At 46.0% G+C, this 13939-nt stretch overlaps 1 protein-coding gene across 1 annotated transcript in view; it reads left to right on the top strand.

Moving 5' to 3' along the window:
- Positions 1 to 13939, top strand: part of LOC119401305 (putative N-acetylated-alpha-linked acidic dipeptidase) — a 43998-nt gene that overhangs the window by 7950 nt on the left and 22109 nt on the right. Inside the window, exons 5-9 of the mRNA XM_037667999.2 lie at positions 1801 to 2087; positions 4095 to 4177; positions 7246 to 7377; positions 10691 to 10908; positions 12386 to 12485. Of these exons, the coding sequence (XP_037523927.1) occupies positions 1801 to 2087; positions 4095 to 4177; positions 7246 to 7377; positions 10691 to 10908; positions 12386 to 12485 (820 nt within the window). The remainder of the gene's footprint in view (positions 1 to 1800; positions 2088 to 4094; positions 4178 to 7245; positions 7378 to 10690; positions 10909 to 12385; positions 12486 to 13939) is intronic.

Below are 13939 nucleotides of genomic sequence, written 5' to 3' on the forward strand. Positions count from 1 at the left end.
CGCCGACGCACGGGTCCCCTTTAAACGTGATTGTCTTATCAGGCAGAGCCTTGAAAAACAGCGCTGTCTCGTCGGCGTTGAAAATGTTGCACGGCTCATACGTGGAGAGGCGTGCGGAGAGTCCAGACCGCCAGTCGCGCACAACACTCTTGTCGACGGCACCTTTTTCCCCACACACGTTGCGGAACACCAGCCCGTGTCGCTTCTTAAAGCGGTCAAACCACCCTTCCGACGCATTGAAGGAGTCGATGTTCATGGTCAGCGCAAATTTCTCAGCTTGTGCGCAGATGAGGGGGCCGCTCAGGGGCAACTGCGCATCGCGCGAGACGGCAATCCAGCGCAACAGCGCTTCTTCAAGCTTGGGGTGCGCTGCCGTTCTGAGCCTCTTTCTTTTGTCGCCAAACATGTCGCCGTCATAAGCTTGCAGGATCTGTGCTTCGTTCTTGACGTAACTGCTCAGCGTGCTTTTCTTTACACTGAACTTCTCCATCACTTCTTTTCGTGATGCTCCCGCTTGCAACGCCTTCAATACTTGCACCTTCGTAGCCAAATCCTTCGCTTCATACTTCGGCCTCTTCGCTGCTGGGGCTGGGGCAGGAGACGCCATCCCTGGCGTCGCTTGCGCGGTGGCGACACGCACGCGAAAAACCACGGTGATAAAAACGAAATAAAAAAAACCCGCAAACTTTTAAAAACAAGAACAATAAGGCTGCGGACAGCACGACCACTCACAAAGAAAAATAAAATTTAAAAGCAACAGCACGCTACAGGAGAAAAAAACACTCAACCGCAACGTAAACGTGTTGGGCGCAGAAGAACAAAAAAAGTAAAGGCAGATCGGCAGATCGCCCGTTGCTGATGACAGTAGCGATGCGCTGCCTTTCATTTTGGTTGTAAACCAGCGCCATGTGTGTGCGTTTCATTTTTCTTTTGCCTCCGAGATGCCAAACTCATTTGAATCTCGGAGGCCACGATCCGATCTCGAAGTTGTTGAGGTGCGATTTCGGCAGCGAGTCCGAATTAATCCGAAGCGCGGCCGCGGTGGAATCCGCTACTGCTTCCCCGTCGCGACCCGATCTCGGTGGGGAGTTCGAATTAACCGAAGCACGGTCGAATCTGTCCGAATTAATGAGAGTTTGCAGTCATAGAACAATGCACATTTTGGACGGGACCAAACGCCGCGTCCGAATTAACCGAAATTCCGAATTAACGGGGGTCGAATTAACGAGATTTTACTGTAATCATATCTAACATAAACCTATTGGATACAAATTAGAGAGTACTTTCTAAATCTCAATCTGCATCTCGTGGCATCTTTTACGTGATTCACGATTCCAGCTTAAAATCAACTTACTCGTTAATGTTTACATCATCATAACTTTTGTTCATATGTGTTTACAACATCCATTTTTCTTTTATTGCACACAGTTCTCATTCTAGATTATTCTGTTGTGCTAATTTTCCTTGCAACTTTCTCAGTTCAGGAAAAAAATCTTGTTCCCGAAATGGACATAAAATGTTTGGTATTCTAAAAATTACACAGTGTACTAGAACAATAATTGCATAGTTGAAATAGGCACATAAATCTATACAAACTCGGCAAGTTTCAACAAAATCACTTAAAAAATGTTTTAAAAATTTAAAGAGCAGTGTCCCGACCTTCCTCAAGCTTATAAAATGTGATCCGCTGTAAAGGCTGATGCAAAGTTATCACTGACCTTCAACACCATCTTCAATATTTCCTGCCACAATTTTCTTTTTCCTTTAATTCGTTTCCGTTCAATGTCAAACTTCGTGCAGGCACCTAGGTGGACCGCCTGTGACGGTGCAAATGCAGGGATCCTTAGGTGGGGAGGGAAACGCGTCCCTTGGCGCTGGACCGGGACCCATTGAGGTTGAGCTGCAGCTGCACAACATTCTGCGCAACCAGACCGTGTTCGACTTGGTCGGATACGTGCGCGGTCGTGTCGAGCCAGATCGTTACGTGCTGGTGGGTGCTGGCCGTGATGCGTGGGGCGACTCGGACATTGGCAGCACAGCCCTGCTGCTCGAACTGAGTGCAGCCTTTGGAACACTTCTCAAGGATGGTAACGCAACCTATACCATGGTCTGTTTGAGATACAGAGCTGCTTGTAAACTTTACGTGCCACACACGGCTACAAAATTTGACTGTGCCACACATGGCTACAAAATTTGGCTGTACTGTTCACAGTAGTGCCATGGTAAGTTGTGGCACCCAAGTTCTTTCTTACAGCAGAGCTGTCATGGTCGAGGTTTGCCGTGTTTTGTAGATAGAAAGTCATCATCATCATCATCTGCCACGCGCTCGATGACCGCCCAAGAATTCTGTACTGATGGTTAACAAGAGAAGCTGAAACGTTGTGGAATTTGCCCAATTTCTGTGGCACATATACGCTATAGGAATTTTACAGCAGAGCTGTTATGGTCGAGGTTTGCCGTGTTTTGTAGATAGAAAGTCATCATCATCATGAACTGCCATGCGCTCGATGACCGCCCAAGAATTCTGTACTGATGGTTAACAAGAGAAGCTGAAACGTGGAATTTGCCCAATTTCTGTGGCACATATACGCTATAGGAATTTTACAGCAGAGCTGTTATGGTCGAGGTTTGCCGTGTTTTGTAGATAGAAAGTCATCATCATCATGAACTGCCACGCGCTCGATGACCGCCCAAGAATTCTGTACTGATGGTTAACAAGAGAAGCTGAAACGTTGTGGAATTTGCCCAATTTCTGTGGCACATATACGCTATAGGAATTTTACAGCAGAGCTGTTATGGTCGAGGTTTGCCGTGTTTTGTAGATAGAAAGTCATCATCATCATGAACTGCCACGCGCTCGATGACCGCTCAAGAATTCTGTACTGATGGTTAACAAGAGAAGCTGAAACGTTGTGGAATTTGCCCAATTTCTGTGGCACATATACGCTATAGGAATTTTACAGCAGAGCTGTTATGGTCGAGGTTTGCCGTGTTTTGTAGATAGAAAGTCATCATCATCATGAACTGCCACGACGCGCTCGATGACCGCCCAAGAATTCTGTACTGATGGTTAACAAGAGAAGCTGAAACGTTGTGGAATTTGCCCAATTTCTGTGGCACATATACGCTATAGGAATTTTACAGCAGAGCTGTTATGGTCGAGGTTTGCCATGTTTTGTAGATAGAAAGTCATCATCATCATGAACCGGCACGCGCTCGATGACCGCCCAAGAATTCTGTACTGATGGTTAACAAGAGAAGCTGAAACGTTGTGGAATTTGCCCAATTTCTGTGGCACATATACGCTATAGGAATTTTACAGCAGAGCTGTTATGGTCGAGGTTTGCCGTGTTTTGTAGATAGAAAGTCATCATCATCATGAACCGGCACGCGCTCGATGACCGCCCAGGAATTCTGTACAGATGGTTAACAAGAGAAGCTGAAACGTGCACACCAGCTCTGCGGTGACCCAGCCTTGCGCAAGCGGCACTAATTTTTAAAAATTTTGTGCTACAGCCAAAATATTTAAGCTCGGAGAAAGTCCAAGTTAGTCGCGAATGTTTCGCTTTCTCAACATGTGTACCGAATGGTCCAGCGTGGGACGAAATTACTCTGATGGGCGATAGAACGAGGTCAGAAAGCGAACAAAGACATAAAAAAAGATAGGAGGAAAGAGAAAGAAATAAACAGGGAGAGAATGAGATAGAAAGGAACAGACACAGAAAAGAGATAGAAAAAAACAGAAAGCAGGACAAAAAGAGAAAGAATAAAAGGAAGATAAAGAAAGAAAGATATACAGAAAGAAAGAGGAAGCGATAAATAGAGATACAGAGAAAGAAAATAAAGGAAACGAAAGATAGAAGAAGCAAGAAATAGAAATAAACGGAGACAAAAAAGAGAAAAAATAGAGAAAGAGAGGGAGAAAGGTAGAGAACAAATAAAAAGAAACAAGGAAGGCCGTCCGGCTCTGCACTTCCTTCAGGCTTTGCACCACTAGTGCGAAGGTGCCTTATTTTTTTTTATAGAAGGCTCTACAGCTGTGAGTAGTATTTCCAGTTGCGAGCCACTGATGGCTCCTGTGGTATACAATGCAGGTTGGAGGCCACGCCGTACAGTCATCTTCTGCAGCTGGGCTGCCGAGGAATTCCAGTCGGTGGGCGTTGTCGAATGGCTTGAGGTCAGTGCATTCTCGTGGAGTGTTGTTTCATTCTAATGCTGGTCATTGTAGTACAACCAAATGGATCCAAACAAATAGGCTGGGGAGCCTTAAAGGGCCCCTAAACCACCTCCAATATTTTTTCAAATATTTCAAGTAAACACGCGCATCGTGTGCAGAATGCCGTCATGATCAACGATGCGGCCACGTGGCAGTGCTACAAGCCGCAGGCGCGCCACAAATTATAAGAAACGGTTTCTTCTCCTCTCCGGGCCCTTCCCGTCTGCCTAGTGACGTGTATGACGTCAGCGTGTTGAATCTGTGATGCGGTATGCAGGCGATGCTGCGATTGGTCGAACAATAACCTACGACTTCCGGTTAGTCTGCAAGCAGCTGCCCGCGCTCCTTGCTGTTCTTCGTCGTGTTGCCCGCGGGTGCGCGCTTGTGAATCGGCAACTGCGGCCCGTAACGAACTGCCAAATCGCTAGCGTACCAGCACAGTCACGCCTCATAAGCTGCGCAGACTGAATCCGACAGTGTTTGTGATGGCTTTCACGCATCAATGCTTGGCTGCAAAAGTGCCGACTGGAAAAGGAAAAGACGTGACACGTGTCACCGTATCGGTCCATCATGTTGGTGATCCTTTGAAGGTGTGCGTGCAACACAGTGTCCATACCAGCACAATTCGTACGAACATGGGCCGCCACGGCAACAACAGCGGTTAGTCAAGAAGCACGGAGTTCATGGAGTCGCGGCAACTGGAAGTGCCCGCTGTTTCGAAGAGCGCGTCACCGATGATGGTATGTCACGTGAATGACAATCAAAGCACAGGGGAATCGTGACTGGTACCCCTGCCGAAGTTTCATTGATCGTTCGCTTACTGCAACCATGTTCACGCTCGTAGTGCACAGCAGTAACAAGCACAAATGCGCACATTACCGAAGTTATCACTCGCTACTCACCATGCTTTCTCCTCCGCGAATGCTTGATTCACCGTTGTCTCAGTGCTTGTTGCACATCATCGCGTACTTGGAAGGCGTCTTGCCGTTACGAAGCCTAGCTAGCCAAACCTGACGACGTTCCGAGTCAGTGGAGTATGTACGGCATTGTGGCACCGAACAAAATGTCACCGTCGAAAATAAAGAGTTTTCCGCTGATACAGAACACAGAATCACGATGTGAAAACAGCAGCTCCGTACACTTGCACGCACCGCATGAAACTCGTATCCACACTAACGGGGCAACGGTGCTGCCACCTATAGGTCGATCTCGCCGTCAATACCAAGAAAACGAGGCGTTCCCAGAACGCATAGATGCACCGAAGTGTTTTTTTCTGTGCACTTTTCTAATGAAGGTTCATATGGTGCCACCATAATCTCATCTGGGCTGTTGTAAATATGCGTGACCCCCCAAAAATGTGCTGCCGTGCCCCGAACGTGCTGCTTCTTCTCGCATAGCTGTGTTTTCTGGCGCAACTGTCGCTTAGCGAAAGCTGTTGAGTAGCACGCATAGCAACATTGGCTGCGCATAGCATGTTTCTCCGGTTGCTGCAGTTTTCGTCTCGACGCTGCTGCAGGTGGTCACCTACGCATGCGTTTGCCATGGTAGGGTTCGCACCATTGCGCGCAATACCATGCACGGGCGAGACGAGTAGGTAGTTTTAGAATAGCGTACGCAAAGGTAGCGTTCATTGTATACGCCTGCTATTTCTAACACTCAATGGGGATCCGCAAGAAGATAGCATAGGATGCGTGCGCAATGGCAACAAATGCTAACGCAAAGCTTTGCATGCCCTATTCTAAAACTACCTTCCTGCATGTTACGCGTCTTCCTGATTCTCAAGTGGTTTTGCACAAGAAGGCGGCAGCGAACTGATGCGAATCCCATTTGTGTCGTCCCCTAATAAACATGTGTAGTAAGCGTACAATGACGCTACGCGTGCAGTACCATAGGCGCACATTGACTTCTTTGGCGCCCACGCCGCACTCTTGAAGGCGGTCCCGCATGAGGTGGCAGCGAATGGTGGTGCAGCACGCTTTTGTTGTCGCCTGTTAAAAGCGTGCAGTACACTTGACGCTACGCTAACCGTGTGGCCAAGCAGATAGCTGAAGGTGCTTATTGTGATGTTCTCCCGACAAAGAATAACACTGACCTACAGGAAGCTGTGGGGAAGCTTGAAAAGCTAAATAAGCTGACCTACAAAATGCCAAAGCAGTAATCTGCTAAAGCAAATCTCTGATCTTAAGCAAAGGCCTACTGCTGTGTTGCTGCAGTTCTTGTGCAATCACAATCTTTTTTTAATATTAGAGAAATGGGATGCTTTTTCGTGTTTTTTTTTTTCGGATGTTTATGAAGTGAGCCCACTTTGCACAACCTTCTTTTGAATTATTTCATATATTGTTTGTTGTTCAGGCTAGATAGGTCTCGTGGTATGTAAAAAGGTAGTGTAGTTCACACCTGGCGATAACCTGTTGATAATCTGTTAAAAAAGCTTTCTCCAAAGGCACTTTCTGTGTTATATGTACTCTAAGCCGATTAAAATATGCCACTGGTCCATGTCATACTTGGTAGCACATCACAAGATGACGTACCAACTAGCCTCTGTTGCAGCCTTATTAAAATATGTACTTGTCCCCCCAAGATGTTGCAAATTTGTTTTTTCAAGCTCCTAGGACGACAAATTAAATGCTGTTAACTACTCCAAATCAAGGTTCTTCTGCTCCAAAATCGAAATTTTGCTGCTCCAAAAACTGCTCCCAATTCAATTTTAGCCATCTCACCCCTGATAATTCAAAGGTTATGGGTTTGTATCCCACTGACATCCAGTGACATTCTGATATGCTAATTTACTTTGCAACTTCCTCAATTCAGAAGAAAATCTTGCTCCCAAAATGTATATAAAATGTTTAATATTCCAAAAACTACATGTTATACTATAAAAACAGTTTCATGTTTGAAATCAGCACATAAATATGCACAAACTCAGCAAGTTTTATCAGAATTGATCAAAAATTAAAGAAAGAATTTTAAAGAGCAGTGTCCCCCCTTAAATGGAACCTGGCCTCTCAATGACTGTGTCTGGTGTTCAGGAGAACCTCAAGCTGCTGCATGGTCGTGTGGTGGCTTACATTGACCTTGGCCAACCAGTGCTTGGGTCCACATCGCTAAGTGTGGCAGCCTCCCCACTCCTCTACCACGCTGTCTTTAACGCCACCAGGCAGGTGAGGACATTGACTTTTTTGCATGAAAACACTGATGTTACTTGTAGAGCAACAAGTGCTGTATCTGTTTAGAATGCTATAGCATTCCTTCAAAACTATATTAGTGTTCATAATGCAATTGCACAACAAACACAGGGACACAGGCAAGAGAGACGATACAGGCAAGAGAGACTTATAGTCTCTCTTGCCTGTGCCCCTTTGTTTGTTGCGCTATTGCACTATGAATTCGTACCAACTAGCTTGGCTTTCCGTACTACTATATTAGTGCTTAATCTGCAGTAAAAGGTTGGTTATCTTAACAGGGTGGTTACTCCCATGTCCCGTTTCTATTTGCAGCAATAAAACCATGTCCAATAAAGCACCCTAGAACAGTAGCTATGAAATCTTGTAATTCGCAAACTCTTCCCTAGAACAATGTTTGTGAAACTTGGTAGCTAGCAAAATTTTCGCTGGAACAATAGTTGTGAAACTTCTTGGTTAGCAAATGCAAACTTCCCTGAAAACAGTTGCTGTGAAACTTGTTGGTTAGCCAACTCTTCTCTTCAACATAGTTGTGAACTTGGTAGATATCGAACTCTTCTGTTGAACAATAGTTGTGGTACTTGGTACTTGGAGAACTCTTTGCTATGTAGTAAATATCATATGACACCTAAAGCAAGAACAGCAGTTGGCATACTTGGTAGATAGCAAACCCTTCTCTAGAACAATAGTTGTGGGACTTGGTACTTAGCAAACTCTTTGATAATGTCACGGATTCGGGTGGTTGCGGGTGACGGACTCGGCCAAGACTCGTTGAACACCAAAACACATTTAATAAACGAAACACACGGCACTCAAAAGTATATATAGATGCACAGAAATACAATCAAACAAACTTAAGGGGAGATGCTACTCGAAGACACTTTTTCTTTAATATTCACCCTAGAGCAATGAAACTTGAGCTGCTTATAGAACTTTTTATGCTGATTTCAAATATATAATTAGTTTTCTTGCAAGTTGCATACTTTTAGTTCTGCAACATGACAAAGTGAATAACTGAAGCATTTTGCCCCCCCCTCTTTTCAGACCTAAACTTCAATAATTTTTTACAATTGATAGTTCATAATGTTTCAAATAAAGTGCAGAATGCAAATAACTAATTAGGAAGTCCATACAAAATATGTACTAGACGTGAAAAATTTTAACGTTGGAAGTTCATATTTCTCCTACCCTAGTGAAAGTTTACATAACTTTTTTTTTATTTTATAATAAGAATATCGAAACTTAAACAAGATAATTGCATTTCTCGTACTTTGGAAAAACTTTGGGAAAAATTTCATGCAGATCTGAGCACCAGAAGTACCCGAAAAAGGAGGGGCACATTGACAAAAATGGCAAAATTTGTGTTTTGAGAAAAACGAGTTTTAAAGTCAAAATTGCATGTTTATTTATCAAAGATGTCATTGAATGCAACGAAATTTGTACACAAGAAAGAACAATCCTCCTTGTAGTGGCCACTGCCATTAAAATGCGCCAGCACCATAGGTTTGGCCCTCACGGCTCTTTCGAGCCGACTCCTCGACAAGAGATTTTTTCTTCAGCGCACGCCGACGGGCCCTTGCTTCTCCTGTTAGTTTTTGAGACATCTTTTTCTGGCGTGTGCTGTCCCGTGATGTGCCAAGAGCAACCAGATCATGAGACGGGAGCACGCCAAGCTCTTCCAGAACACGTTCAAAACTGGAGTGCCCTCGATTAAACCAACATGTTCAATGCTGTCATATCAGCAATCAACGAAGACTCGTCGTCCTGCGATTCTTCTTCGTCTTCGAAGAGTCCGATCTTTTTCTGGGAGGCATTCACATATTCGAATGCCGCGGCAAACTCGTCGGACGCATCGGCGTCACTGCCACTACGCCTTGCGGCAGCAGACGATCTCTTCGTGGTTTGAGTGTTCGGCTTTGATTTGTGCCGGCGTCCTCGAAATTTGTGCGTCGCGTGAAACTTCACAGGCCGGTGACCACGCTTCCTACGGCTTTCTTCATCCATAACGGATAAGCACTCGAGAAAAGCGTTGTTCAGCTGCGCTGCTCGACGAGACATGGATCCTGCAAGTAGGCTTCACAGCACACACAGGCGCGCAGCGGCCAATGGCGGCTCCCGATCCGTACCACGTGATTTAAAGCCAGTCGCGGCGCTCGAAGAAGGCGGCAAAAGCGTGCTTCTCTTTATTATTTCTTGCGCTGCAGCAGCGCGGGAAACTTGTTATTTGAAGAGTGAGGCTCGGCTCTTCGCCTCATGCGGTCGACAATGGTGAGCGGCGGCGCATTATCAGTGGCAAGGTGCTCGAAGATGACACACTTTCGGCCTTTTGACAGCCACCTTGTGCTCTTTAGACGCAATTTTAAAGCATTTCCAGTTGAGTCTCGACATTGATTTTTTTTTTCAGGACAGTAGAGGTACTAATCTTAACAAAACAGGCGAAAACAAGAAATCGATAATTTTTTAGAAAACTCGTGTTTTTCGACCCGCATCTCCCCTTAAACTATAATAAACTATTTAACTAAACAGCTCCACTCATAGTCTGCTTCAGTCTCAGAACAACTAAAACATAGGATTGGCCTTACTTGGCATTGCTGATGACATGGTACATAACCAATGTCCAGTCTGTCGTCGTTCCCGTCGGGTCATCTGTCGTGGCTCCTGATGTCTCCACAAACTTGGTGTCAACTCTGCAGCTCGACGCAGCAGCCGTCGCCTGTACACAAGCAGGTCGTCGTAGCGCTGGCCTGACTGCTAGGCCCGTTAGGCCTAACGTCGTCGTCGGCTGCTTCATCCGGCGTGGCGTTCCACCGCTGACGTGGTGCTCCGGGGATTGCCTTTGGCGGCCTGCTGCAGAAGGGGGCTTCCGTCAGGAACGCTGGTGCATGCGGTGTGCGGTAGCTGCATCTCCGAGGAGTCTTGCTCGAACGCCGTCTCGTTCGCCGGCAGCACCTCGAGACGCCCGTGTCACCAGCCGCACACCCGAACGCCCGTTGCTCCCGTCGCCAGTGCGCAAGCTGGCAATGCAACCTTCCGCTGCCGAGTCCACCAGACAATCCCAGCTCACTCCGCTTCGTGTTCTTCCACGGCTCGGTTCACGTGCCACGAGCTTTAGAATTTTTCCACGCACTCGCTCGTGCCGACGCCAACGCTTCTTCGTCGTATTTCTGCCTCCGAGGGGCTCTTACTCGTGACAGATAATCATCGTGTGACGCCTAGAACAATAGTTGTGAAGCTTGGTAGTGTGAGCACTTTGAAGATTGATTTTTGGTGAGCCTATGGTGGTGACGTGCAGGTTCCGACTGGGGGTGAAGGCTCACCCAGTGTGTACAGGCAGTGGGTGGCCACTTTCCCTAAGCACCGCAATGCTTCGCGACTCCTGTTCCCTTCACTGGGTGGCTCTGCTGCCCCAGTGCACCTGGAGGAAGGGGAGGACTGGGACGCCTTCAGTGTGGAGCCCCTGGACCTGCTGACCAACTACAGGCACGCTGCCATGCTGCCCGTGCGACCAGCGTCAGTATACCTATCTTCTCAACTTGTGCCAGTATCGTGCCGTTACCTCTAGCAAGGCGTGGGAGCTATGCCACGTTTGTTTTTCGCGTGAAAAAGTGTGCGAGGCCACACCTGTTGCTGTTTCAATGTGCAATTAAAAATGCATTTTTGCTTTTCTGGAGAGGCCAAGTATTCAAAATTGGCAAATCATTATAGTAAGCGCTTTTACCTTCCTCTGTTTGAAAATGTTAAACGTCTTCATGAAGACCTGCCGAGGTAGTGTAATGGTTATTGTTTTCGACTGCTGACCCGAAGGTTGCAGGATCGAATTCCAGCCGCGGCATTTTGATGGAAGCCAAATACTAGAGGCTCATGTGCTTTTAAGATTTAGGTGTCCATTAAAGAACCCCAGGTGACCAAATTATCAGAGCCCTCCACTATGGCATCTCTCATAATCATATCGTGGTTTTGGGATGTAAAACCCTAACAATTATTAAAGTCTTCACGAAACATGGGGTTTGGTTCACAAAGAAAGTTGCCGAAGCGTTTTAGACATATGTCAGATGTTTGAATCAGTACTTCATCCGTATCACTCTGTCATAAGGGTGTTGTTAACTTTGTTTCACAATCTTTGGCTAGTAGTCTGTGGTGATTGACTTTCTTTATATTGGTTATCTTGCCTTGTTTCTTATTATTTAGTCTTGCTTAGTAGTAGTGTATGCACACTGCAAAGTCATTGTTGTCATGGAAGGGGGTGCGCAGCTTTTATTTGGCTTTCAGTTAGGAACGCGTACTTGTGCATCTCATCTTCTTCATTGTCCCAAGTTATTGGTAAAAAATAACGAGTGCCGACTAATCGTTAAAATAAAAAGACGTTTCGGCCCCACAACTGGGCTTTGTTCGCTATCGCTGTTCACAATGTTTTCCTCACAAACAAACACGAGCCTTGTTCACAAGATTGTGAACAAGGCCCTCGTAGCAAGGCAGAAACATCTTATTTTAACGATTGGTCAGCGCTCATTATTTCTTTTTATGAATATTCCCAGCTAGATGGGTTTCCGCTGAAACCTGCATTTCCAGAGTTATTGAGCTCTGCTGTGCTTTTTCTGTTGCTGGATATTGTCAAACAGCCCAGTTACAACGATTGGTCAGCGCTCATTATTTCTTTTTATGAATATTCCCAGCTAGATGGGTTTCCGCTGAAACCTGCATTTCCAGAGTTATTGAGCTCTGCTGTGCTTTTTCTGTTGCTGGATATTGTCAAACAGCCCAGTTACATTATTAAACGTGCTAAGGAACCGATACAACTGCACCCATGCCTGCACGTCTAAGAGGGACAGTAACGCTGTGGTTTGAGAATGCACGTCATGTCTTCCAAATCACCCGTAAGTCAGTTTGTGTTTGACTTCACCATCCTTGGTGCAGCAATGTAATGCCGGTTCCATGTTTAACATTAGCTCAGCAATGTACCTCACTGAGCTTGTGTGCTCTTTTGCAGAGTGCGGGCCATGGATGTCGAGGGAAGCTACGCAGCCTTCTTCTCCCAGGCAGGCATCCCAGTGGTGCAGATGAGTTACGTGGACGACATCCTTCAGAAGGTGAGTGGCCGGTGGCAAGGGTAGTTGTTGGTAAATTGGCAAAAACTTTGAAGAGACGTTGACCAAGGTAAAATATATATACAGTGTTATCCCATTGATGCAGTTCTGCATAATACGTTTTTCGGCCTAATATGTTTTTAACGCGAAAGTGTTTTATGCTGTGGTCCCCCGAGACTTTGATGACGTATTTCCGTCACGGAAATATGTCGGCAAAATGAACGCCATCAAATGGCAAAGAAAAAAAACTATAAGAAAAAGTTCCATTGACAGGAGTCGAACCCATGAGCTCCCGGTCTGCGCCGATGGCTGGTGGGCGATGAGCCCACTGAGCCACCGTCAAACACATAATGGAGGCTACATGAACGCGCCTTTTCTCTTTCACACTTTCCTCTCACAGTGCTCTTGGATGGATGGATGCTATGAGTGTCCCCTTTATAACGGGGCAGTGACATGTGTGCCACCAGGCACATAAAAAAAACGCTTCGTTGCTACAACCATTCGGCGGGTTTCCAAAAGAAGTGTAATTTCGTCAACGCTTAAACACACCGCGAGGTGGTGGCTTTAGCCCAAGCCTTGCTCATAGCATCCATCCATTCGGAAAATAGCTCTCTGACGCTCAGCTGGCTGTTGCATCGCATTCCCCGCTCACCCTGTGAGAATTAACGGCCAGGCTAGAGGGAAGACACGACGCGCGTAGCGTTTCTCTTCGCATTTCACAACGCATTGAAGGAGTGCATATCGAGTATCAGTGTTTGTTATGTGCTTGTTGATGCCATATTTGCGCAGGATTCACCATATGCGGCGTCCACGTATATGTTAAGAACCTCATCTACCGCAAGGGTTAAATCATGATCATGGGCGTTAGTCGTCGATACGGAGATGTGCCACTAGGTGTCAACGTGAGTGCAGCCACATCAAATGGTGCTATATCTGCCAAACAAGCATAGACATTGTACAAGCTCTCATATACCAACGCACTATAAACAATCAACTACTTCTGTGACAACACGTTTTACTTTCGTGTTATACCGATTCCTATGACAGAGGAATCATCCATCTTATTTTCTTTTCATTTCCCGCCGATGTCCCTTGGAAATGATGCATTTTCATAAGTTTGATACGATCACATTCTTGCCCAAACTTGGATAATACAACCGCGAAAGCGGATCTTGACCAGTGTATCTAGAAATCCTACGTTTATTTTTCGGTATACGAGCTCAAACCGCGTTACAACAAGCCACAATCGGCACGTTGCAGTGCCACTGAGGCCGCAGCAGCGTTGGTTTTGCTTAGCTTCGTCGCAAATGCATAGCTGAGTGAGCAAACTGCTGCTTCTTTTTTTACTTTTTAGAATTTACTCCTAGCTGTTAAAAGAAGAAAGTGCAGCGGAAATTGACCAGCTACTTGTGTTGCTAAATAAAAATACGGAGTTTCTGACAGAGTATATGCATATT

The sequence above is a fragment of the Rhipicephalus sanguineus genome, chromosome 8, assembly GCF_013339695.2.
Source record: "Rhipicephalus sanguineus isolate Rsan-2018 chromosome 8, BIME_Rsan_1.4, whole genome shotgun sequence".
NCBI lineage: Eukaryota > Metazoa > Arthropoda > Arachnida > Ixodida > Ixodidae > Rhipicephalus > Rhipicephalus sanguineus.